Genomic DNA, 27,275 nt, shown 5'->3' on the forward strand with positions numbered 1-27,275 from the left:
ATTGAAATTGTCTTAAAGTGAGACATCACATTTATAAAAGTAATTGATCCTCTATCTGTTGGCATCAATTATTCTCTCTCACACAGGCCAACCACGTCCACAAGCAGAACAAAATAAGCAAAGAGAGATGTGACCATTCCCCTCCCTCCTTCCTGCAAGAAAACAAAACAGAAGAAGTAGAAATTGAGGTAGAAGAGGAGGAGGAGCTGCCCCAGGAAGGGAAGACAAAAGGGAACAAAGCCCTTATTTTTATTGTCAACAACTTCTATTCTTACCAGTGAACAAGTTACTAATATTCTGAATATAAATAAATGAATATATACCTGGTTTATTTATACATTTTTGTATATATCATTACTGTATTTAAAAAGTTATTTTATGACAAATTCTCTGAGCAGCTAGATAATAAATACAACAATAAACACTGGATAAAACAACAGAAACTTTTAAAAACCCATACTATATAGATATCTAGGCTAAACACTTTAAAATACTTAAATGGCTTGAATAAATAAAAAGTTAATTCTCTTTTCTTCCAGGAAGACTCTCCCATAATTGAAGTGACACTGTCACTAATGCTCACTTTGTTTTGCCTCATTTAATGAAGAAGCATTTAAACTCCTGATAGATTTATATAGGAGAAAATGTTTAAACCCCAGATTGAGCTGGTTCCATTTAATAATCTTGTGGTTCTACACTAGATCAACTACAATTTCTAAATTGTTTTTAAAGGCAGTTATAGATACAACACATAGTAATTCTAGAAACTTAATTTTTTTTCACTGAAAAAAAATTAAGAAGTACAAACCTCTGCAAAATAGCAATTCTTTTTAATCTGTACAGTACTTTGCCAAGATATACTAATTCAGTATTCTTTATACAATTCCTTATTGGAAATCTAAGCCCACATATCTTGTCTATCTTGTTTTCCAAGTACAGCTTCTGTCTTCCTGAATTATACTTAAATGATAGGAAATTATCTATTTTCTACTATAGGAAACAAACCTACAAATCAGCATTACTGTATAACTATAATCAAAATGGGAAAACTCTTGTATTCAAAACTTGAGAAGAAGAAAATTAATGTAATAGCCTACACACATATTTAAATAATTAGTTACGTTCTAAAAGAAACAACTATTCTGTATCAAGCCTTAGTATTCTTGATATCAATGCAGAAGTGCGTGCTGTAGACATGGCTCAGTTTATTCTATTAACCTGACTAGGGATTTATTGAATTAAGAGTCTTCATGCTTTCTGAACCTTAGGCATGGTGTTTTCCTAGAATGACAAGATGAAATGTTAAAGGCCAAAGGTGATTTGGGAATATTCACAAAGAAAGTGGTTTTCCAATGCTCCAAGATCTGAGTAAGTAATATAGTATAATAGACTTTAAAATTGCTAAGCAAAATTTATGTTTCTGTCAATAAGTAAACATATATGATAGTGCTGAAAAAAATAATAAGAGCATATTATGTCAGTCTTTGAATATTCCATGTAGTTATCACACTAGACAAGGCAAGGCTGACACCTATCACTTATGTGTGACTACATTGTCTTACTGGAAAAAAGGGGGAATCTCAATAAAAGCATGATTTTTTATTTGCAAATAGTGCCATGTCTTACAGTTTCCTCCAGCTATTTTATATTTATGGCTTTCTTAGATTGCATGTTAACCCAGAATCTGATTGATGCAGTTAATTTTTCAGTATAATATGTCTTTTTGTGACCATTTCTAAAGATACATTTTTAAGATATCTTTACTTCTTTCATAGTGTGTTACATGGCAACTAAAAGGATTGTCCATAATTTAAAACCTTTGTAAAATCACACTTCTGAATAAGGCGGGAAAATGCATTTAATTTATCTAACATAGTAAAATTTCTGCACAGTTAAGATTGTGAACCATCTGGAAGCTGATTAATTATTCTGCCTTCTAGTTCATGTTTCAATTTACTAATTGAAATCAGCCTTCCCCAGTCTGAGGCCTTCCAGATATGTAGGAACTGGAACTCCCTGAATTTCCTGCCAGCATGAGAAAAAATTAATTGATTGAGATTCTGGGACTTGTGAAAAAGGCAAATTCCATGTTAGGAAAGGGATTAAAAGTAAACCTGCCAACATTGCAGTGCCCATATAATCTATGGTATGACTGCATCTAGAATCCTCCCTCCCTCCTTCCCTGCCTGCCTGCTTTCTTTTCCTCCCTCCCTTCCTTGTCACTGTTAAGTCCTGGCAACTGCTGGGACAAGTCCCTGCAGTTTTCTTGGCAAGGTTTTTCAGAAGTGGTTTGCCGTTGCCTCCTTCCTAGAGAGAGACAGTGACTGGCCCAAGGTCATCCAGCTGGCTTTGTACCCAAGGCAGGACAAGAACTCACAGTCTCCCACATTCTAGCCTGGTGCCTTAACTGCAACACCAAACTAGCTCTAACTTCTTTCTACCACACTGGAAAAAAGTTTGAATAGAGCTCGAAAATGTGCAGAAAAGGACAACCAAAATGATCAGGACATTTGAATCCCTGGGTTATGAGAAAAGGCTAAAACTTTTGGGAGTCTTTAGCTTACAAAAACATGGTGACCAAGGGAGGGAAATGATCATGGTATACAAAACATGAATGGCAAGGAGATCTTCTCAAATCAGCAAAAACCATCCAGTGAAGCTGACTGAAAAGAGATTAATAGGAGACAAAGAAAACACTTCTTCACCTAGTACACAGATAACCTGTGGAATTCCTTCCCATAAGATATGATAATGGCTACTTATTCATGGAGGACAGATGAATTCATGGAGGACAGTTCTGCTGACACTCAATGTTACATTTGGGTTGAACACTGTTTTTAAATGCCAGTTGCAAGGGGAAAATGGTGAGAGATTAGTATAACTCCTACTTGTCTAGCATCTGGTTAGCCAGGGTTAGAAACAATACAAACCTTGGTCTGATCCAGCAGTGCTAGCCTTACATTATGATCTTTTATTATATGATCAATCAGCTCTCAGCTGCCGTTACTGGACATTTTAACACTAATTATTTAAAATATACATTTATGTTATGAAAAGGTGATGAAAATTGCATTGGAAGAATGCTAATGATTACCAATATGTACAGCATTTTCATACAGGGTGGTTTTCTGAGGCATTACAAGCATTTTAGAAACTGAGCTATTGATACCTGAGATATAATTAATCTTCTCGTGTTTCAATTTAACCTGAGTTAAATTAAGTATAAATTAGATGCTGTTTTGATGCAGGTAGGGCACAGCAAAAGAACAACTGGAAAATCATCAGACTCTGACTACACAGTTGTTTCCCCTCTTTTAAGGAAGTCACCTTTAAGGTGAACCACTAAAGTTTTTAATTAAAAAAAACCCTGAAGATTTGTTTTTCATTTTTTAAAATGTATTTTGTTTTGAAAATCACTTTAGGGATCTCTTATATGCCCCAAAGCAGTACTCAAATATATAAATAATGTGTGTGTGTGTGTGTGTGTAAATTACATTGCCCTAATCTCCATGGTCAGTACTGTCAATGCGTATCCCTGATAATCCAATTTGAGTCCTAACTCAAAAATAGTTACCCTGACAAAAAGCGAGTCAATCTAATCCTTATTGAAATGTTGTATTCTTCTAGATAAGAAGGCTGCCCTACCTTGCTTTGTTCCTTGTACGTGTTAAATCAAATGTGTGGTTTGTGTAACCCACAGTCCATTCCAAAGTGCAGTTCGCTGGAAACAACAATGATCCTATGAATGAAATGAGATAGTAACTCAGTGAATATTAGACTCTGAAAGAGTCACCTTTAATAATGTATTTGCTAAAATGCTTCTTGTTACACATTTTAAAATGATCTCTGATTATCATCATGGCTGACGTTTTGTTAATATTAGACTTGCAATAATTTGTTTACTGCAGAACTATGTGTGCTGACAATAATTTGCAGATGGTCCTTCTTCCAACCAGCTTAGAAGGCTAGATCATTTTAGTCTGAGCGTAGAATCGCACCACATGACTTGGATCACAGAGCTGAAGTCAGCATCCAACCATACTTTGTATTTGTCCCATTGCCATCTCTCCAGACTAAGACAATGGATTCAGGCTAGACAAGTTTTCAAAGCCTTGAAATAAAGTTCAGATTCCTATATTTGAAGAAACAAATTCCTGTGAATGTGCTTCTTTGGAAAAGAAAATTCTAGGATCCCTGAGAGCCAAGCAGTGAAACTTCCTCTTATGAATAGACCAGAAGTCACCGTGGCATAGATGCTTAAACTAATGCCTTCCAGCAGAGAGATGCTGTGTTTTTCTTGGGTGGTGGGGAGCAAAAGTGGAAGAAAATGTCTTTTTGAACTGCCAAGTGTAATGTCTTACCGTGTTACGCTTTGTACTTGTGATGTATCTCATTTGTTCTCACAACAAATCTATGTGGGTATTAAATAATATGTAAGTGAGAAAGAAAACCATCCACTGAGTCCAGAGTGGAGCTCAGGGCATTAAAATTAGATTTTGTGGTTGGTGCTCTGGTAAACAAAGATATATATTGGTTTGATTTGTGTCAAAGTAAAATTTTTCAAACAGTACCCAAGGAAGTGTATGAGAAGAATAGCAGATGTTTTCCTACTGCTATTATTCTTCCACTACTAAGTGCTAGATGCATTCTCATTTCATGCAGAGAAATGATGAGGTGTAACAGGCTAGATAAGGCATCTATGTAAATTGCAGTGCAATCCAGTACATGTTCTAGAATCCTTTGCCACATACAAAGGATCCAGTTATGAAAAGAGGTTCTTCAACCATTTGGGCAATATGGGAAGAATTTCCAACGGAAGAAAATTTGAAAACCACTGCCTGACATGTAGACCATTCTTTCTCTAGAAAAATGTACATAGTCATTACATCAGTATAAGAACTTACCCCAGTGCCCATAATATGGTTGTTTATAACAGAATAACGAACTGTGAAAAACACATTCTCTTTGTGAATTTCAGCAAAGTTAACTTTGGTTGTCTTGGCCTAAATAACTAAAAAATATCTATACACAAGTCTTTCTTTTGTGATAAATAGTACTTCTAGTTATTGATATCTTGCAGAATTGTGTAGTGCATTAGTTCTACACAGCTCTATTATTCCAATTTTTTCTCCAAGAAATATTATGAGAAGAAGGTAGAAGAAAAACTGAAAGCTCCACTTGGCCCTTTGACTTCTAGGACAAAACATGCACAAAAAGTTGAATCTGAATGTAAAATCTGTCAGCAGGTGTGAGACAGCAATCAATTCTCCTAGTTCAAAAGCTGGTACCTTGCCAACCTGAGATGGCTTCACCTGCAAAGTGGAATAAAAAGGAATCAATAAATGAAAGAAATCTATCATGTATAAAATAAATCTAACACAATATAGGCTAACCCACTCAGTCTTGAAAGTCACAGACTGCATTTGGAAAATCAGCTATGTCTTTCTGCTCTTAATGGATAAGGTACTTACAAAAATTATATGTGGATTTTCAAAAGGAATGTTCTGATTTTTAGAAGAAGAATAACTCAATACATCACATTCATAACCATTCTAAGACTTGTTGGACACCAGAAATAGCTTACTAGAAAGACAAACACAAAAGCCAACACCACTTATTTCTGTGTCTTTTCTTTTTAGAATAGCTTTAGCTCACATCACATCTTGGAGGGTATTGGCATTGGGTAGATGAAGGCACAATTTTACATATGAACCTGATCATTTTTACACTGAAGGAAATCCGACTTCAATCAATGGGTTGGCATCCAAGAAAGTAGGCATAAAATTGTAACCTTGGAATCAGAATGAACTGAAGTTGTTCTTTAATGGCAGTATTTCCATGAAGTCCACAATCCGTAAATACTTGAAGAAAATAATCTCTTTCCATTGATGGACTGTATTTCTTGCTTACCTGGGCATTAGGTAACTTTCTTCTAGTTTGCTGTCCCTTATGTTCGGATCCCTGAAACAGTGAGACAGAATATTCAGTGTGACAGATGTCAAGCTAACACAGCCCACATCAATAAACACAGCTGAATCAACTGAGAGAATGTATGTTTGAAAGACTAGTCAAGAAAGTTAGCATGCAACTCCAGCTGCAAGAGATCTTTTATGTGCTCACAAACTGAACAGCCACCAGCTTTTCTCTGTTCTGATCAAAAAAGTAAACCAATTACATTGACAAAAAGCCACTGGAAATAAAAAAATTGTATTTAATATTGCCTACGATAAAAGTCTTCCTTTTTGTCATAGAAATGTAGGTTATATATTCACTGTTAGCAAGAGTTGCATTACTATTATTGTTAATTTTAGTTCTGTTTATTGCCTCAAGGGTTATATATTGTAAAATAATTTTGTTTTCACTAGTTAATGTTAATTAGCTGTTTTAATAGCCTATAATACCTATTTGTTATGTTTTGGCAGGTTTACTTTTTTAACTATCAGTAACTTAATCACTTGGAATATTTAACATTGCTGTTGCATACTCAAAATTACAGAGTTACTATTAATGTTACCTGTTTAACGTTTAGTCATCCTTTGAGTCCTGCGACATATTTCGTTAATAATCATCAGCCATCAAGTCTGATATTCTCAAAAGAAATAACAGCCCTCTAAACTGCCTTCAAGGGAGGTGATAATTAGCACTGAAAATTACAAATAAAGTTTTTGAAGTTGAATAGCAACAACTGGGCAGTGACACTGATGATTGGATTGTCAAGACAAGTTATTAGAGAACTCCGCAAATGCAGCCAACACACTCCTCAGAGTGAAAACAAGAAGGTGAGTCTATGCAATGCTTACATGTTGAATGGGATATTTAATGTACGGGGAAACTCAACCGTTGAAGATCTAGCATTTAGACAGTCTAACACTGGTAAGCAATAATCTTACCTCTTTAAACTCCATTACATTCTCACGAGAGACATGCTAATACAAACGAATCAATCAGAGTGTGTGTTTAGCAAGATCAAGCTTAGAGGAGAGTTTAAAAATCCATTTATTGTTCTAAAGCCACGACTTTTTTTCCCCATTAACATGTTATATACATTAGTGTCCGCTATTCATGAGTCATGTCACAGTTTAGTTGGTTAGCTTTTAAATTATTTAACAACCAGAAGCTATTAATACAATTTTTAAAGTCTTGCACATAGTCTTAAAACAAACTTGGGTTCATTTATATATATTTTGTTTTTGTAAAAAAAAGGGTTTATATCAAAAACATGTTTAGGCATCTCTTGAAGAAGAAATCAAGCAGGCATTTAAAGCTAAACACACGTAATTCCAAATTTAGTTTGTTACAAAAGTTTTCAGCTTTATTGACAAGTTATGGCAAACATATTTGACAAAATTATGTTTCCTATTTAGAGAAGCTTACACATGGAACTTTATGTGATTTAAAAAAATAATAAAAAACAAAACAAATACAGATTAAAGCACTGGACAAATTCAGTTAGCTACATCCATACAGTAGCAGCTTGGTGTCAACCCCGTTAAAACAGCATTTAAAATGAAATTTACAAACTTAATATTAAGCATTTTAAATCTAACTAACATAGATTAAAAAGACAGGTTAAAACAGCTTATCTACATCTTGATTATCATCTGGTTCAAAAAGGTCATATTACATTTTTAGCAACCCTAAATAAAAACTCGACCTTAGTATGGGGACAGGGGGTAAGAGATGCAGCTTCATGCTTCTTTTTTTTCCTGTTTTGCTTTAAAATTACACACAACAGTGAGGAACGACCAAGACAACATCATCTTGCTGAAAAGGTTTAGTCAACGACTGCCAACAGTCTTTTAAAGTCCATGTCCTAAAATAATACTAATGCCAGTGTCACTCCATTCTGGAAACATAAGTAGTATACAGGTAATCATAAGCAGTAATTCCTAGGATAGAAAAAAAATGGGCTATTACTTGTCTTGTTGCCGTTTACGTGGAGACCACAGGTTTTTAATTGTCTTTAAGGTGAGGTCACAGATGTGGAAGACTTTCAATATCTACCATAGGGGTGTTCCCTGTAACTCCCTCTGGTTGACCTGGGAGGTGGTGCTTTTAGGCTGGGACGACTTATGGCCCACTCTTCTTGTGCTAAAACAGACAAAATAAAGAAGAAAGAGTTTGCTTTATTTTGGTAGGCATGAATGTGAGGATCTCATCAAGCTATTCCTAATAATGCATTGGGTAGTAGAATTTGAAACTAGCAGTATTGTCTGTTTCTAAGATCCAACTACTAATGAAAGAAAGTTCTCAGTCAAGACCAAAATTGTCTTTCCTCCAGTTTGCAGCAACAAATAACCAGTGTAAATGGCCAGTTTTCTAGCAACATCATCAGTCCTAGAAAAAACATTCTTCTACCTTTGCCTATTCAAACTTATGTCATACCTGAGTTTCTAATGTGGTCTGATTAAATGGATCAGGAACTGAGTCAGAAGTGGGCAAATGAAATATGATGACCTGTTTTCCCATTCAACTAAAAGTTGAAAAAAAAAGTAGAATGGAAATGATGTGAAACTTAGATAACATTAAAGTGGGTTTTCTAATACATGCAGATAATTCTGTGAATACACAAAAGTCTATTACACACACACATTCATATAGGTTATTTCAATAACAATAGACTGGTTCTCTATATTAGCTCTTAGTGATGTTACTGTCACTGATGTGATGTTATCAGCACCTGGTATCCTCCATGTTTTAGTATGTGAATAGCTGAATGACCTCCAAGCAGTATTGGCTTTATACATATGCTTCTGCTGTGCTGGGATAGCAGTATTAAGAAATCACCTTAAGGAGCAAAATAAGGTTAATTTCATCCTAGAAATATATTAACAGGGGGCAGTACAGACATAATATATGGCTCTGCATAAAAAAGTAGTGACTAGATAACTGTATCCAATAATAATAATAATAATAATAATAATAATAATAATAATAATAATAATCTGAAATGTTAATTTATATTGAAAGCAATTGCTTGTAAAATATTAGTATAACTATTCATTCTTAAATAGTATGTTAATTAAAGAGAATTGGAGCACCAATTGGAAAGTTAGTACATCTAATTTTCTTCTATTTTAAAAGAATAAAAATTATTATTATTAATGATAATAATTTATTATGGCTGCTTATTCCAAAAGATTCTAGGTGGCTTACAATATCCAGATATACAATTAAAACAGTTAAAAGCAATGTGTTTTTAAAACTGAACAGGAAAACAAGGTTTCTTATATTAATGGACTATTTGCTTGTTGTGAGAAATGAAAAGCCTGCCATCCATCATCTCTGTCGGAGCCTCTGGTCTATACACTGACACTGCACTCCTTACCTAGTTATGACGAAATGCAACATGTGCTTCTGATAAGACACACTTAGCATTGTGCTGTGTATGACTATGGCTATTTATAAAATTTACAGTGTTATTCAGAAGTAACTCCCTTGAGTAAAGTAAGCTTTCCTTGCGGGTAAATGCATAGGATTGCAGCCTTAATTATATACACACTAATTCTGTTGATTAAAAAGACATCAAGAATATTACCTGGTGGGCTTAGCTGAGTTTTTCTAGAGGCCAGTTTTCAGCTACTGAAAGGATTGGTGATTGCTTCCCCCCATCTCTTCCTCCATCCCATTCCTGACCTTTATGTTTTAAGATATAATTCCCAGTACCTTGAGTCCATGGATGAGCTCTCTTGTGGTCTAATTAGTATCTTGACCAGGCCCTGCTTGCTTGTCAGTTTGTTCACATAGGTGTACAACTTAGATCACTGCTTTGATTCTTATGGGAATGAAGCCAGATACATACAGTAATTGTGCATCTTTTACCACTTTAGCTTCCTCATCAAAATCTGTTACAGAAGTCTCACTTCTGAAAATATAGAAAATGGCCAGTGCACTCGGCTTTTACTTTCTTCCCATAGCTAAACTGCATAGTATACACCAGCATCAAGGGCATCCACAGAGGGCATGGCATTGCAATGCATGTATGGAAGGGTGGAGCTGGTGTTGTGACATCATGGTGCCTATTTTATCATTCCGGTGTCATTGTGACTAGCTATGGATGTTTCTGGCCAGTATTTGATTGTTTGTAGACACTGCTTCCCCTTTTTAGCACTTCTTGGATGGACCATGTGGCTTTCAAGGGAGTAAAAGCTGCTCCAAAGACCCCTACGTCGTTGTGAGGTAGACTATATTTTTGCTGTAAAAAGACAAAACCAAGAATCTAGCAGCTTTATCTATTCTCAAAACTAAGAACAATCCCCTTCCCTTTAAATGAATCAGTGAATTTATGTCTGGATATTTTATTAAAAATCCAGACACAGATCTGCCAGGAATAGAATTCTGCCTTACAAAGAGAGCACTAAATTGGATCGGATTTAATATCTCTGCACATCCCTAATTTCCTTCACATAAAGTTTCTTTTCTTTGGGCGATTGTTCTTTCAAAGGAGATCACAACTTCCTTTGTCACAGAAAAGATATGACAGGAAGACATTTGGGGGAGTAGGAGTTGCTTCTTTTGAAGAACATCCTATACTTGAAATGTGTGAGGCATGTTGAAGTGTTATGGTGAATAAATTATTTTTTCTACCATTGCTTGTGATCTGTTTGACCTGAACATTCATTCCTCCCCCTTTCTTGTGATTCCAAATGTTGAATATTAGACGTGTCATATGCCCAGAGTTAGAGACAGGATGCAAAAGATGACAGGCTCTGTTGCAGGGGGATGAAAGCATAATGTGCTCTATTCCTCTATGTTGGGATAATTTTGGAGAGAAAGGAAAAGATATATGCTTTAAAGGCTGCATGGCAGGCAGAAATTCAATAGGCACACTTCTTCTCCATCATGGATTTTTTTTTTCATATTACTTCTGCTGGTAGAACTTGAAAAAGTGAAGAAAATAGCAACCAATGTTAATAAAGGATTGGAGCAATTCCTCTACAAGAAGGTTTTTTTAACTTGGGAGCAATATGGGTGAAGAGAAAGATAACAGAAGCTCATAGTTTTAATATTTGTATTCAAGCCATACAGTGAAGCTGTCAAAGATTCAGAACAGATGAAAGGAAGTACAGGTAGACCTTGCTTAGTGACCACTCGTTTGGAGACTATTCAAAGTTATGATGGTGCTGAACAAGGAGACTTACAACTGGTCTTCAAAGTTGCGGCCATTGCAGCAACCCTGCGGTCATGTGATTGCACTTCAGGGCTTGGCAACTGGTGTGCAATTACAATGGTCACAGCATCCCATAGTCACATGATTGCCACTTGTGACCTTCACTGCCAGCTTCTGACAAGCAAAGTCAAAGGGGAAGCCAACAGGAAATCACAAGTCGCAGTCATGGGACATCACACTTAATGACTGCATGTGATTTGCTTAAAGATTGCCACAACTGCCATTGTAAGTTGGTGCAGTCATGTGATTTTTTGCTTTACAACCATGTTGTTTAGCCACAGAGTTCCCAGTCCCAATTATGGTTGTTAACTGAGGACTATCTGTACTATAAAATACATAGTTAAAACTATACAATTTGCTATTACAAGATGAAGTGATGACCACCAAATAGGACAGCGTTAGCAGGGGGTTAGAAAAATGTGTGGGGTTCAAGGGCAACAAAATGGCTACTATATGTTGTAACAGCCATGATAGATAAATGTTATTTCTACTTTCAGAGGAAGTATACCGTCTGTTGTAGTATATGAGCTAATTGTGGTTTCTAACAGTCATGAATAATCTCAGTGGGACCTCAGTGCTAGACTAGATTAGCCTTTGGACTGACCCAGCATAGTTCTTATCTGTATCACCTGCTGTTATCTTCGGTTTAAATATTAAATACAAGAAGAAGCACTGGAGAGGGAAAGCCATTAGAACATTCTGGCAGAGTTCTGGTCCAGCCTGCACGACCAATGGGAAAGAAGCAAAAGAGACAATAAAACTTTGCCAGAATTCTCCTTGTCCAAGAGCTGATAAAATCCAAGGCATTTCCTGGAGAAAGTGGGTGTAGACCTCTGAATCCTCCTAAATGATGGTTTCGGATCTGGTAAGAGCTACATGTGCTGGAAGAGCCACTAGTAAGTTGATTACTGGATTAGCAGCTGAATGGATTAAGTGCATTGGACAAATAGATGGAATGTTTCATCATCAAATGAATTTTCTGTAATGAACAAAAAATCTGGTTGCTAGCACACTGTTACAAGAATAGTTATAACCCTAAATGCTGCTTCCAAGATTGGAAAAATAAAACACATAATCTGAATTCTTCCAAGTTCTAATAACACCCGACAATGGTAGACTCCTAAATTTAGAAGTAGGTGCTTCCTAGCAGAAATTTCCCATGCTCCCTTTCTACAATCCTTTGTTAAAGGGAATTTACTGAAGTATTTCATAAATTACTTTATAGTTATATTTCTTAAAAATAGATCTTGATTTTTATGAAAACAAGGGAGCTCCAAAGAGCAGAATGTTGAGTAAGAGAAACTGAAAAAAGAATGGGAGAAAGAACAAGAGTAAAAGGGCAAGCATTTCCATGTGACATTTTTAAAAGTTGAGACTAAATGAGAATGTTGTCTTTTTCACTAAATATTCTATATGATAACTACTAGCAAATTTAGGAATGGTGAACATTCTTGGTATATCAGCCCTTGAGAATCTAGCAAAAAATACCTCTTTGCTTTAAAATCTAATAGTGTATGCCAGGCAGCTGATTTAATTTTTATTTATTTGAATCCCCCCCTTCTGTTTTTTGCTTAAATAATCATCAGTACTGGCTGGCATAAAGGATGATGTATGGATAGGTAGAAGAACTAGTCAGTTGTAAAGAACTGGGTGAGAAGCAACATTCCTAGTAAGTTAAATTATCAGACTGAATCTATGTCTTTTTAATAAACAGAGGTCAGCCCTTCAAGGTAGACTACTCTTGGACACCAAAGTTATGAATACTAAAACTACATTTATTATAGGGTTATGGTTGCAGAATCACGCAAGTCTGAATGTATTCTCCCTTGCTGCCTTTATCCTAAAGAGAACTAGGAATGGTGAAGCCTGAGATGTTCTCTCAAATTACACTTCTGTTTTGGACTCAGGTTTCTCATAACTGACTATTGTCTTGCTGTAGCTCTTCCTCCTGTTCCTCAAGGTTATTCTCACATTCCATTACATATATATGGGATATGACAAGCAAAAGGTGATATGGCCCTTTTAAAGATTCCTTCCATCTTTAGATACAAATAAAAAGAGCCGAACAAAAATAAGTAGTTAGGAAATGCGTATCTCTTAATAGCTTTGCAAGTGATACTGAAATTCACTGTAAGGCTAGGCGTAGATCAATCTATGGAACAGGTTCAATTTCTATGCTATGCAACTATACAGAAATACAGAAAAGGGAACTGAACTTATCATAGCTATTATTAAACAAAGGTACCTCAAAGACAGACCATGTGAAATTATTGAGTTACAATTGATCAAGAGGTTCAGTCTGTTTCTGGGGCTTGAGCAGGGACAAAGGTATATTGCTATATCTCATTTATTATTAATCTCTTAATGCAAAAATATTGAGGTATTACACAACAGCTTTGGGGGGAGGGGGAATGACCACTGCCTATTTATTTATTTAATAAATGTATATGGCTGCCCATCTCATATACATGATACTGGGCGGCTAATAATTAAAACAAAACAAAAGCAGAATAAAAGCATAACAAGAATTAAAATCATAAATGACATAAAATAGCAGCTGAGAACAACCCCAACAGCCTATCATCAATATAACCAAGAAATGGGCTCACCCACACTATCAGGGCCCCAGGCTTGATGGTGGAGCCAAGGTTTTAGGGCCTTGTGAAAAGCCAGCAGAGTTGGGGCAAGTCTGATTTTGGGGTGGGAGGGAGATGTTCTAAAGGGCAATCACCATGGCAGAAATGGTTCTCTTCCTGTGACCCACCAGATGGCAATCTCTCATGGATAGGATCCAGATCATGCCTCTCCTGCTGGATCTAATGCGATGGGTAGACACCACTGGGCAGAGACAATCCTGTAAGTAACCTAGCCCCAATTCATGTAGGGCTTGAAAGCTAATCACCAGCACCTTGAATTGCACCCAGAAGCATACTGGTAGCCATGCAGCTCATGGAGCAGAGATGTCACATGTGCTGAATGACTGGCACCCATAACTGTTCATTTTGAGCATTTTGCAGCAGCTAATACCAGCGTCTGAATTCTTTCCATTTAATTTCCCTCTTAACTTAGCCCATTACCACTATCTGAATATGTATTTTTCTAATTTTAGTATTAATATCAATCAGCATTTCTGTATATACCTCTTCATCTTTTAATGCAATAGCATTGTGTTAGTAATGCTAGCTTTTTGCTGTCTTTGTATTTAATATCCAATAGATTTGATTGTTACTGGAATGGGTACAATTCTTACTGCATTTTGCTAGGGTAGGACTAAAAGATTTGAGCTGAGGTGCACCTGATGAAGTGGACTGAGGCCCACAAAATATTGTGCTGTGCTAAATATGCTGAATCCTTTCATGGTTAAATTTCTCTGCTCATTGTTGCAAGAAATTATTATAGCTGCTGTTAGTTTAACTCCATCCTAAGCACATTGTTAAGTCATACATTCCCTTGGGTTGTTATCCATTGCTGCATATGCTGAATTCCAGTCTTGAAGTGGGGGCTGTCCTTTCTAGCTTCTCCACTATAACTTATCCCAAACCTACTCCAGAACGTGAATTTCCAGAATAGATTTGAAGGCTGCAAGGGGGCTGCAGGGAAGAGTGAAATCCATCCCACCATTGGTGTTCATTCTGTTTGGAGACAGTTGGATCTGATCCAATTGTTTTACTGGGACTTGTTCCCAGGTCATTAGAACTACAGTCATGCACTGTCATCAGGAACTGTATGACGTGCAGGAACATTATAGTTATCCACCCCTTTTTTACAGACCTTTTTATGTCAAGCAAACAATCAATGGATCATATAGTAAAGGATAGGAAGCAAGGTTTGAACAAACAAACAAAAGCAAAATTAAAGCAAACACTTTCATTCATGGATGTTGGGATTGCATCTGGCCAGCCACAGATTGCACACCACTGTGCTTCGCATATCTACTTGGTTACTGAAACAGGCCTCAATTGTATACAAGAAAAAGGAAGAGGAGGCAGAGATAAACTGAGCCAAATGAGACAGGGGCATCTCAAGAAATGGAGAAATGGAAAGTGGAAAGAGTTTATGAAAGAAAATACAATGCCCAGTGGACTCAGGAGCTCAGCTGTAACTAATCGTTATTGTCCTGTAGCTTTACAGATTCATTTAATATTACATGTGGAAGAAATGCCATTTTTCATTTGCCGGTATCATTTTTGACATTGATCTATTAGGAAATCATGATTTTAAGTCAAGTGTGAAGGAAATAAAACTTTACATAGGACAAATATACACTCAGCACTTCAACAAACATAATTATTTTTGAAACTGTCAACCTACAGAAATATTTGTGCATCTTTGGGCTCTTGTCCTGTTCTGTTTATTTTCACAGGTGGCTTATTCACATGCCTTCATGGACTTACTTGCAATATTTTAAGATGATTATTTGTTCCAACTGAACAAAACCAAAATTCCTCCTGGCTGTTTTAACAAACATTCTATGGTCAAAGTATTACTTCATAATGGTGAAGAGTTAGCTAAAATTAATTTACAGGCTCTAAAACATAGGAAACATTTTGAGGTCAAATATTAGCTAGATAAAAATGTATTTCCACTGGCAATACATTGCATAGATTTTTATTTTCAACCTCAGAAAAACACAAACTATTCAAAGTACTTTGAAGCTGAAATAATCCTGTAGTAAATGGGAAAGCAGGAGTTACTGTACATCTCCCTGCTGAGACTTGAGAAAAATCTCTAGCTTCAGAGAGGATGAAATGACCTCAGAAACCTGCTTCTAAGGTTGGTAGAAACCTTGATAATTTTTATTATTCTGATAGCAGAGCTTTGCTGCTGGAGAGGAGGAAAAAGCGACAGACATGAAATTCCCAGAGGATATAAGGAGTTGCTTTAAATTGTCTTATAAGTGATGGTTTCAAAGGAAGAATTAAGCACATGCCTTTTTTTTTTCAGTGAAATCAATTTGATTTAAAATATTTAATCACAGCTGGATTGTGTCCTCCCTAACTATGATCAATTCCAGTGTGTGATTATTTTTGTAGTGCTAGAAAAACTAGTTGGGGAACCAATGGGTCAATTTATCTAAAATGTATAAGCAAGATCTTGCTAAAATGGACAGTTGTCCATGTTTAGATGGTAACTAGTCCAACAACAACAACAAAATATTGCCTAGGCTGTAGCTCCCTACTCCATGAAATCTTGCTTTCTGTGGGGAAGAGGAATATGAGACAGCCGGTAGGTATAAAACTGTTGTTACATCAGTAACATCAGTAAATCTGATGTTTGTCACTTCATTTTACTTCAGAATGACATAAATCAGCTTAGCCTGCCCTCTGGGAAAGCAGGAAAGGAAGAACGTACAAGTAATTTTGGGTTGTCACTGAATGATTGGTTTTCTGATTTCACACATTTACCAAAAATAGATCAAGCCTTACCGTAGCTGTCATACGCATCTTCACTTGTTCCATGACCATAGTCATAATATTCAGGCAGACTGCAATAGATTTAGACAGCAAGTAAAAAGTTATTGCAAAAGGAAAATGGCTAAATCTAAAGAAAAAAATTAAATTTGTTATTTTTCTTCCTCACTCCTTTATAAAAGCTACAACAGTGAACCATTAACTGTATTTTAAGAGAGAAAACTGAACTGAAAATAAATGAACACAAAACACAGTTCCATTGGTCCTCATTTTCTCTTAAATAAAAACAATTCTAGTACATAACTCAGTTGAACATAAATTGGTTTTATTTGCAGATGATATTCTTTTGCAGATGATATTTATTTGTAGATGATATTTCTAAACCTCACACTACTATTCCAGTGTTGATGCATATGACAGATTTAGTAAATCTGTTTAAAATTTTACTGTTTACTATTTACTATTTATTATTTTACTTTAGTAAAATAGTAGGATATTCTATTAACTGGTCCAAATTGGAGTTGATGCCAATAGGTGAAAATTTGGCTACCCATCCATTTAAGGAATATCAATTTTGTATTTGTATGAATCCATTAAATATTTAGGTATGTGCATACCCAAAGATACAACTCAGCTAGTTACATGTAATATAAATAGAATATATAAAGAGGTTTCTTCAGATATGAATAGGTGGGAGTCATTAAACCTTACCCTTTGTGGAAAAGTGAACGGTCTCAAAATGAATATTATTCCCAGATTAATTTATATTCTGAGGGAAATTTCTGTTCAAATATCTAGAAAATATTTTCAGAAAATAAATTCTTTGTTTAGAAAAATGTTATGGCTTCTTTGATTCCTAGAATATTTTTACAGAAAATGCAATTACCAATTAATGAAGGAAGATTCGGTTTTCCGAATCTAGAGCTATATTATCAAGCTTACCTATTGTCAAGTATTAAATACTGGAAGCCAACAATTGGTGTTAATTTTCTGATTTGGGCAACTTTGGGATATACACACTGTATATAGCACCTTTGGTTGGATGGGCACTACTAGGATCTAAATACAATAGAGCTCTAGTATCTCTGGAAACAATTATGTCAATTAGAAAGCTTTGGAATGTAATGTCTAGTAAAAAAAGATTTGATCCTTTGTCCCATGCTAAATTGACTTTATGGGGAAACCCAACATTAAAAATTGGGAAAAAGATGGTGATATGGAAAAAATGGATGGAAGCGGGGATATTGACTTTGGACCAATTGATAGATGATAGAGATGATTTTTTAACACATTCTGTGTTAAGAGATAAATATCATCTGTTGGATGTAACCCAATGGCAATATTTACAGCTATAACATTTATTAACGACATTGTTAGGACCAGAAGCATTTTCAGCTTTGGAGACACCTGAGATACTAGAACAACTTGTTAAATCCTTTTAAACTAAAAAACCTATTATTACTTTTTATAGATATTTGCTATCAATAAATCAATTTGATATGCAGATGCTAAGAGATGAGTGGAATAAAGAATTAGAGGTCCCTATACTCCTAGACAATGGGAGAGTGTCTTAACTTCTATAGCAAGAGTGTCAATGGACCTTAAACTACAACTTATACAACAAAAAATAATACTTAATTAATCAGACTCCATTATGTTTGTATAGAAAAGGATTGTCTAAGACAGCATCTTGTTGGAGATGTAATAAAGACAATGGTTCTTTAAAACACATGTTTTTACAATGTCCTACGCTTACAAAGTTTTGGGATAAAATAGTGGACCATATAAATGTGACTGTATGACAAAAACTAAAATTTTCAGAGGAATTATTTTGAATTACATATCTATTGCATGGAATTTGACCCCATAAATGGATTCTCCATGCCTTTACCATGGCTAAAAGACTGATATTGCAGCATTGGAAAGAGAAATAAATGGTCCCATTTACTCAATAGATTGAAGACCTGATTGCACTTGCCACCTATGACCAGATTTCCTGTAGACGTAGACTTTGTAGGGATGAGTACAATGAAATAAGGAACTCACGTATGTAAAATACAGTAGGTTAAAAAAAAAAGCATGATAGTTACATAAATGTTACAACAATAAACAGTTGCAATTCTATATGTAATTTTCTAATGCAAACGTTATGCAAGTATATATATATAATTATTTCTAATACATTTATATAACTATGCTTTTTTTTAACCTACTGTATTTGGCATACGTGAGTTCCTTATTTCATTGTACTCATCCATGCAAAGTCTACGTCTACAGGCAATCTGCTCATAGGTGGCAAGTGTTATCTAGCCGGGTAACAAAACGTTTGCAAGAAAACAGCTAAGCTCACACAACCCCCAGGACTCCACAGTTCAAGCCTGAGCTACACATATTCGCTTCTATTGGTACTTGTTATGCGTTTTTGACAATGTGTGTATTTTTGTGCTTTGTTCCTTTTTTTTCTTTTTCTGTTATTTTAAAAGCTATACAAATAAATAATAATAAAAAAAACAATTCTGACAGCAACGGTGCTTTGAAGATTTCAAGGTAAATATGTGGAGCAAATATCTTCCCTGCAGATTGCCATGCCATTATTTAGACAATCAGTTTTTCATTCTCAGTTAACGTGAACTAATGATTTCAATTACAAGTTTGAACAACTCAGTTACAATATCTTCTGTGTGCATCTTCCTTGTGTAAAAAGTGACCTTGAGAGTCTTGGAATGTTTGCCTTGACTTTGCACGCTACAAACGTGCTTTCAGTTCCCATGGGAAAAAGTCACATTAGACTCCAAGCTGTAAAGGAGCGGAAGGATATAACATTCATTGCCATCATCTCCCTACGCTTAGCAATAATTTCCTAATCAAATGTTCCCAATGAAGCACCCTTCATCGTAGAAGAAATCTGTGCACCATGCCATGACAAATGTATTAGTAACACAAACCTTACAGCCCAGTTGCGGGAAGGCACATAAGAACAATAATGTTGGAAAAGTTGTAAGCAACCCCAAAGGCAATCAAAAATAGCAGTAGAAACATTTTCACAGTTGGATCCCTTATCTCTAGTAAGAGTAATTTGTCCTGTCGTTCTTCCTCTCTGCTAATCTTCATCAGTTTGTGAGGCCTGCCTTTTACAAAAGCTCATGTTAATAACATAGACAAACTATAAACACTGTTTAATGTTCATTACATTAAACTGTGTTTTGTTCTGTGAAACAAAGGCCCAATCTATCTGGCTTGATTTGAACATGAAACGTCCTGAATCACTGTTATTTATTGAATGATGACAATCAAAATAAAGTGCCACAGTTGTAATTTTATAATATTTGGAGTTTTGTTGCCATTCATTGCTTTGGTTTGGAAAACAGACATTTTTGTCCATGCATACTGTACACACGCATAATGAAAATGTTTTGTATTCTGAAACAACAGTCTGACTAACACATCTTGGCAAGATAGAACAACTCAATTTATGCCATGGGAGCTTCCTTATGGAAACAGTGAGATAGCACAATTACTTCTTATGCAGTTGATAATAGGTTTATTCAAATCATATATGATGGACGACTTGCATAGTAGAATAAATGGTTTAAAAGGGTGACTCTGTTCTAGATTAGATTTTTTTATACCAGTGGTCCACATCATTCATCTGATTGAAACTTCATGGGCCCTGCTCCCCATAAATAGGAGTCTTTATTTGTAAAGTCAGCTTGGACTCGACACTTCTTCAAGCAGAGGATGACCTCAAACTGAGGAGGGCCCTTTATATCTATTCCAAGTATGATCCTCATTGTGCATAGAAAATGCTGCCCTACAGTAGGCAAGGCAGGTTTCCATCAATATTTAGAGAGAAAATAAATACTGCAAAAGCTGCCTCACCTATTCTATTCATAAGGGATAAATCCACAATGAGGGTTGTGTCTCAGCATTGCTGTCCGACAACTTGAGTGCACAAAACCACACTTCTATATCTTCTGGGCTTTTTAATATGATAGTCAGAAGCCCCTGAGATAAGATGTGGCAGCCATGTCCAGTGCCACTAGGCAGGTTCTGCCTGAATTGCCTCGAAGCCTGGAAAGCTGGCATGTTTTGGACAATAAATAATATCCTTGAGTAGGGTGTGTATATTATGTTGGTTGTAAACCTCACTATAACTGCCAATAAATAGATGATTGTATTATTTTCATAAAATTATGCTTGTGGGTGTTTAATTTGGGAAGCTGAATTATTTCTCAAAAAAGTTTCTCCTCACTACCACATACTAGACTTGTACTGAGCCTGGCATATCATTATTCAGTAATGGAAATTATCCATATTAATGCACATGCTTAACTTAACTGCTGCATGCTGCAAGATGAGTGGTAAGAGGTATGAAAATACTGAATCAGAGTATGGCACATATTTGTAGGGACTCACACATTCTCATTCTGTGGCTTAGTTATGCATATATTGGTTATTAAGGTATTGATTATTACCTTTAAAACCCTACACGGCATGGGCCCAGGTTACCTGAGGGAACGTCTCACCCCTATCACATCAACCAGTCCCACCGAGTCAGGCAGAGAGGGTGTGTTGCGGACCTTGCCAGCGAGAGAATGTTGGCTGGCGGGGCCCAGGCGGAGAGCCTTCTCTGCCGTTGCCCCCACCCTTTGGAATATTCTCCCCCCCCGAGGTACAGGGAGCCCCTTCCCTCCCAGCTTTCCGAAAAGGATGAAAGACCTGGCTCTGCCAGCTTGCGTGGGGCAACAAGAATCTTAATCAATACTGGGGGTGGCTTGTGCCCTGATGACGCTCCCCGAGCAACTTGCCAATTAACATCAACTTTGGACTATATTTCTATATATTTATTCAGGTCTATTTTATATTGTATTTTTAACTGATTTTAGCTTCTCTGTAAACCGCCCAGAGTCATTTTTTTTTAACGAGATGGGCGGTGACAAATTTGATAAATAGATAGATAGATAGATAGATAGATAGATAGATAGATAGATAGATAGATAGATAGATAGATAGATAGAATATACATTGGCTAGTTACTCTCAATTATATCTATACCATATAAACCAGTATTGCATAGTTAAGGCCACCTTAAAGTGAAACTGAAGTGTGTGTGTGTGTATGTGTGCGTGTGCGTGTGTGTGTGTGTGTATTTCTGTTTTGAGAAAGAGAAGGTTAGCTTTTCCCTTTCCAACAGAACCTCCTCTCAAAAATGTATCTACTCCCTTCGTGGCAATAGGACACATGTGGGCAGTCTGAGGCTCCTTCAATGAAAAAATGCTAGCAATATGAGAGCCAGTTTGATGTAGTGGTGAAGGTGCTGGCCTAGAAACCAGGAACAGTGAGTTCTAGGCCTTCCTTGGGCATGAAAGCCGGCTAGGTGACTTTGGGCCAGTCGCTCTGTCTCTCCCTCCCTCTCTCAGCCCAAGCCACCTCACAGGGTTGTTGTTGTGGGGAAAATAGAAGGCAGGAGAATTAGGTATGTTTGCTGCCTTGAGTTGACCAAATATTAACAAAAGACAGGATAAAAATATAATAATAATAATAATAATACCCAGAAGGAATGGATAGGACAATTTCATTTGTTTTGTTTGGTTTTGGTGCCTTCAAGTCATTCTTGACTCCTGGCAATTGCCTGGACCAATCCCTGCAGTTTTCTTGGCAAGATTTCAGAAGTGATTTGCCATTGCCTTCTCCCTAGGGCTGAGTGTGTGTGACTGGCCCAAGATCACGCAGCTGGCTTTGTGCCTAAGGCGGAACTAGAACTCACAGTCTCGCAGTTTCTAGCCTGATACCACTACACCAAACTGGCTCCCTAAAACTGATTTAGACATCCTGTATTTGATCATTATTCCTACAGTAAGGACTGCATATTCCCAAATATGCCTGAATCACTACATCACAGTGGTATCTGTTCTTTTTCTTTCTAGTTGCATTCATTATTTCACACTTGCAAGAAGCCCACAGACTGTTTGCTTTCAGAAAAACATAGGCTTCCATTTAACTTTTTCTAATAGAAAAGCGTAAATATATACCTACAGTATAAAATGAGAATGTGTATGTCAATATGGATATCTGCTTTCAGATAATCTTAGAGTGAGAATGCTTTAGTGAACTTTTCAAGGAAGTGTTACTTTAAGGGATTCAAATGCTTGGAAACCCGCTGTTGAGATAAATGTATTTGGCTATCTTCACAATTTCAAATGATATACCAGTTAAAATGACAGCTGTTTATCCAATCAAAAATGCAGCATATGGCACAGATACAACCAAGGCTGGTATCCTACTTTGTTTTTTATTTGTATTACCAAAAAGTGTTATGTGTAAGCTTCAGTTGACCAAAGTCATGATAAGGGATGTAGGTCAATATTCACAGGCCTGAATGGCGAAGATAATGGCGTATGGAAGACTGTGACTTGGAATGTAAGAAAAGTACATTATAAGAGCATGAAGTAACACCTGAAATAATTGAATGAAAGAAAAAATAGATATGTTGCATGCTTGTGAAATTAAAAGAAAAATAGAATATGACAGATCTGAATGAAAGTGGTCTGATCATGTGGAGTGGAGTTCATGAATATATGTAAGAAAGTGAAGGTATGGGTTTAATTACAAGTGAAAGGACTAAATATATTCCAGAAAGTATAAATTGGAGTCAAGGTTGTGAGTGTGTGGGAGAGTACGCATTCATAGCTGGTGATCGTTGCATGTTAAGCTCCAGTGAACGGTATTAATGGAAGAACTGAATATGAGTTTTGCAAAAAAAATAAATAAATTGTGCAATATTTTAAATGAATGTGATCTGGGGACAAACGTTATTTTGTTTGGTTACATGAACGGATGGATGGGGATGAGACAAGAGAGAACAAAAAATATGACTGGGTCATTTGGAGACTCAAGCATGAATAAAATGGTGATTGTTTAGTGAATATCTACTTAGAAAAAAGTTTTTTTAAATACATGGTTTCAACATAATCTATTCATTTATACACATAGAAAAGCATAATTGTTTTGATATTTATGATAAAAGATTGAAAGAATCAATGAATGATAGAAGGTTGATGAGAGATTGTGAATATGGAATAATAACGTTTTGATATTGTCAAGCATGGATATTGGGAAAATGGATATGAAAGAAAAATGAAGAAAAGAAATGAGACTGAATGTAGAACAACTGCAGGAAGAGAAAGTATGAGTTCCCCATGAAAAGACAATGTTTATGGGTATGGAAATGATGGGAGCAAATATGGTTTGTAAGAACAGAAAAGCGTAGAGAGGTAAAGTGAATGGTGTTGGTATAAGCTAGATTTGGTTAGATTTCTTTTTCTTCTTTCTCATAGTTCCCTCTTTCATTTCTTTCCGTTACCACATCTTACTCTTTTTCTGGGGCTTGCAGATATTGTATATCCAGGAAGTGAACAGCATAATGAGTATACATGAACGTATGCAAAATTTCAGCTAAAATATGAAATCTGAAAGAAAAGTTTTACACAATGATTTTGTAGGAAGGTACCAATTGCCACCTTGGCTAACCTTTGTTGAGGAATATCATTTTAACAAAAATAATGGTAGAGCTCTTGTTCATGTCTGTCTGATAAGCAGGATTAATTTATATTATTACAGCAGTATGTACACTGTGTATAAAGCCATTTGTGGAAGGTTTGTTTGTGGAAGGTTTGCTCAAATTTTGGATGGTTGCTGCTCTGTCAAAGCAATGCCTGTGTACATGATCTTTCGCCCACCAATGAGCAACCATAACCAATACGTTGGAATTAGAAAATAGAGCTGTGCAGCACATCAGATTCAATCCCAAATAGGTACTGTACTTCAGAGTAAAAATGGCAGACAACTGCTACCTCTGCACACTCCCAAGCACCTTTCTGGACATGTATCCAAAGCATTGCATAACGCTTTTAGAAAGATGCCAATATAACAATCCCCTTATATAAATCAATGGTGTGACTGTATCTGGACTATTGTGTGCAGTTCTGGCCATTGCACCTAAAGGAAGGATATAATGGAGCTAGAGAAGGCTCCGAACAGGGCAACTAACATGATTAAGGGGCTGAAGCAGCTTCCCTCTGAGGAAAGCTTGTTGCAATTGGGGCTTTTTACTTTAGAAAGAAGGGGAATGAGAGGACATGATTGAGGTGCACAAAATTATTCTTGGTGTGGATAAAGTGCGCAAGGGAAAGCTATTTTCTCTTTTCCAAAATACTAGAACCAGAGGTCACTTCTTGAAATTGAATACTGGAAGAAATAAGGCAGACAAAAGGAAACATTGTTTAGAATTCACTACCATGAGATGTGATGCTGGCTACCAGCTTGGCTGGCTTCAGAAAAGGGCTTGACCAATTCATGAACATCATGGGCATCAATGGCTATGAGCCTTGATGGCAGCGGGACTGCGTCGTAAGGCCACCTGCTGGGAGACTAGTGGGCTTCCTTGTGCAGCTGGTTGACCGCTATGAGAACAGACTGCTGGACTAGATGGGCCAGCGGTCCAATACAGAAGGACACAGCTTATGTTCTTATGTTAAGGAATGATTTCTATTTCATCAGGTGTGATACTCTTTGAGCAAACTGGTAGTTATATAGAAAATCTACAATTGTTTAGTAGACTTCAGGCTAAGGTTGCATCACTGTTCTAACGTGAAAAAAAGTTAACGTCACCCATCTGCCTTTTTCCTTTTTCCTGGTTAAGTATTTCTCTCTTACTTCTCCATGGCAGCTAATTTTCTTAGATAGTATGAAGGGGATAAGTAGTGACAATTGCTTTTTTAATTATTGTTATTGTTATTGTTATTATTCTACCATCATCATCATCATCATCCATGACTCGGATTCATTACATGTTTATTTGCTTAACAAAAGTCAGTCTGCTGATTCCTGTGTGTGTCTCCTATACTGTCTGCTAGCATTTACTTTTTCCCTGTATTTGCCTTTTATTCAAGAATAGAAGAAATATAGTAAAGGTCTGTGCTATACTATCTCAGATCCACTCATGCAGCAGAATAGATTCACCCACTCAGTACAAGATGAGATAGACATGTAGCAGAAGGAAAACTGAAGATTTAAAAAAATAATTTATTTTGACAGGGGAGTAGAGGGAATTAAAGGATGGGGGAGCAACTGAAAGAGGTGAAGAACTGAAGTCAGACTGGACATAAAAACTAAAAGTCAGGGAAAGAAACTGAGAGTTAAGAAAGGATAAATATAAAAGGAAAACAAGAGGATTACATAAGAAAGAACAAGGCAAATTTTAAAAAGAGCAGCAGGGTAAATCTAAATTTCTACCTCTTTACTCTTATCCACCAAATATACCTGCCTAAACATTAATTCTAGCAGAAGGATGAATAGCAAACCACAGTCTCTGAAACACACAAATCTTCAGGATTTGCAGAAGTGATGTGGAGGCAATAAAACTCACTAGCATATCAACATCAAGGTGCCTTTCACTCCTCCTCCTCTTTGTCTATATATGGAAAGAAAAGTATGTTTAAGGCTGCAAAGCCAGAAAGCAACAAGAAGTCCACTGAATCTCTGAATAATTTCTGAAACGCTCCAAAGCAATTCAGAAGCACCTGTTTCACTTTGACATCTCGCCTTGATTTGAAGAGTTGATCTGAAGGGATGAGTCAATTGAAACCTCTCCAAATCTAATCACCCATTCAAAGCTTCACACAGCCCTAAGACACCATGTGTACTAAATTAAAAAAAAACAACTAGATATAAATACATGTATATTAAAACTACTTTAAATGGAGATGTGATTAGTCCATCTGCATATAAAAGCCTAATGCTGAGATGGGGAAGAAAGGAATAAATTCATAGAACCTGAGACACTCTATTATCTATAAAATATTGGAGATCTATAATAGAAAGAAATCTTCCAAGACCCTTAGAGGACATAAGTGATTATAAGGGAAAGAAACTTTTATTTACTTCAGAGGTAGTGTATTTGCTGTAGTTCTGTTCATTGAATTAAAAAAAAAAAATTCAAAACAGTTTTGGATAATGAACACCATAAATGGATTGCTCTGAAACCCACAAAACGTCAGCTTTTTAGGCTTGCTAACTTGATTCATTCAATAGCCTCAGAATAAAATTTGTGGAAATCTTTACTGATGAAGAGACAAGTATCAATACAAACCCCAAAATGAAATTTACCAATGTATAAATAAATTCCCTGCTCTATACAAAAAAAGGGGGAAAATACTAGCAAGTATACTGTGTTATCAAGATTGTATACTTGATACCACCTGTTATCTATATAAAATGCTGTTGTCTTACATAATATGCTGAGAACTAATATCAATAAAATCTACTCGCTAATATTTGCATGAGCGACTGCATATCTTCTTGTACTGGCTCAAGATCTTGAGATTAATGGTGTGCTAAAAATGTCTGTTTTTTTTTTTTTAATCTTTCTCTTTCAGTTTGATTGAAATAATTATGTCATTGTTTTCTCTCTTGAAAAAAGTTACGGTTTTGGCTACAAGTGTCCTATGCTTCATGATACGGTCCTCTTCCCTAGTCTGCAACACCCCATCCCCTCCACTTCCCAGAGATGACATCATGACGGAACTCCTCCCATTCAGACGTTTTGGATCAGGAAGCACAGGCGACTAAGGAGACTGCCAAGTGATGGGAAGATATGGAGCAGAATAAGCCAAATCAGCAGCCTTCATCTCTTC

The 27,275-nt window shown here is 36.2% G+C and overlaps 1 protein-coding gene across 3 annotated transcripts in view; it reads right to left on the bottom strand.

Moving 5' to 3' along the window:
- The window catches only part of KHDRBS2 (KH RNA binding domain containing, signal transduction associated 2), a 288,252-nt gene that overhangs the window by 24,361 nt on the left and 236,616 nt on the right, over positions 1–27,275 (bottom strand). The window contains exons 7-12 of one of the 3 annotated variants that reach the window (XM_088137389.1): positions 16,597–16,655; positions 8,005–8,091; positions 6,515–7,889; positions 5,911–5,961; positions 5,289–5,312; positions 3,646–3,739 (exon numbers count right to left, since the gene is read on the bottom strand). In XM_088137389.1, the coding sequence (XP_087993515.1) occupies positions 7,837–7,889; positions 8,005–8,091; positions 16,597–16,655 (199 nt within the window). In that variant the 3' untranslated portion in view covers positions 3,646–3,739; positions 5,289–5,312; positions 5,911–5,961; positions 6,515–7,836. Of the gene's footprint in view, positions 1–3,645; positions 3,740–5,288; positions 5,313–5,910; positions 7,890–7,917; positions 8,092–16,596; positions 16,656–27,275 lie in introns of all 3 variants that reach the window. The other 2 variants (XM_088137381.1, XM_088137396.1) reach the window with 2 other exon arrangements.

Source organism: Python bivittatus, unplaced genomic scaffold (assembly GCF_059951505.1).
Source record: "Python bivittatus isolate LINGU-HERP-01145 unplaced genomic scaffold, Pbiv_v1 ctg000020_np1212, whole genome shotgun sequence".
NCBI classification, from domain to species: Eukaryota; Metazoa; Chordata; class Lepidosauria; order Squamata; family Pythonidae; genus Python; species Python bivittatus.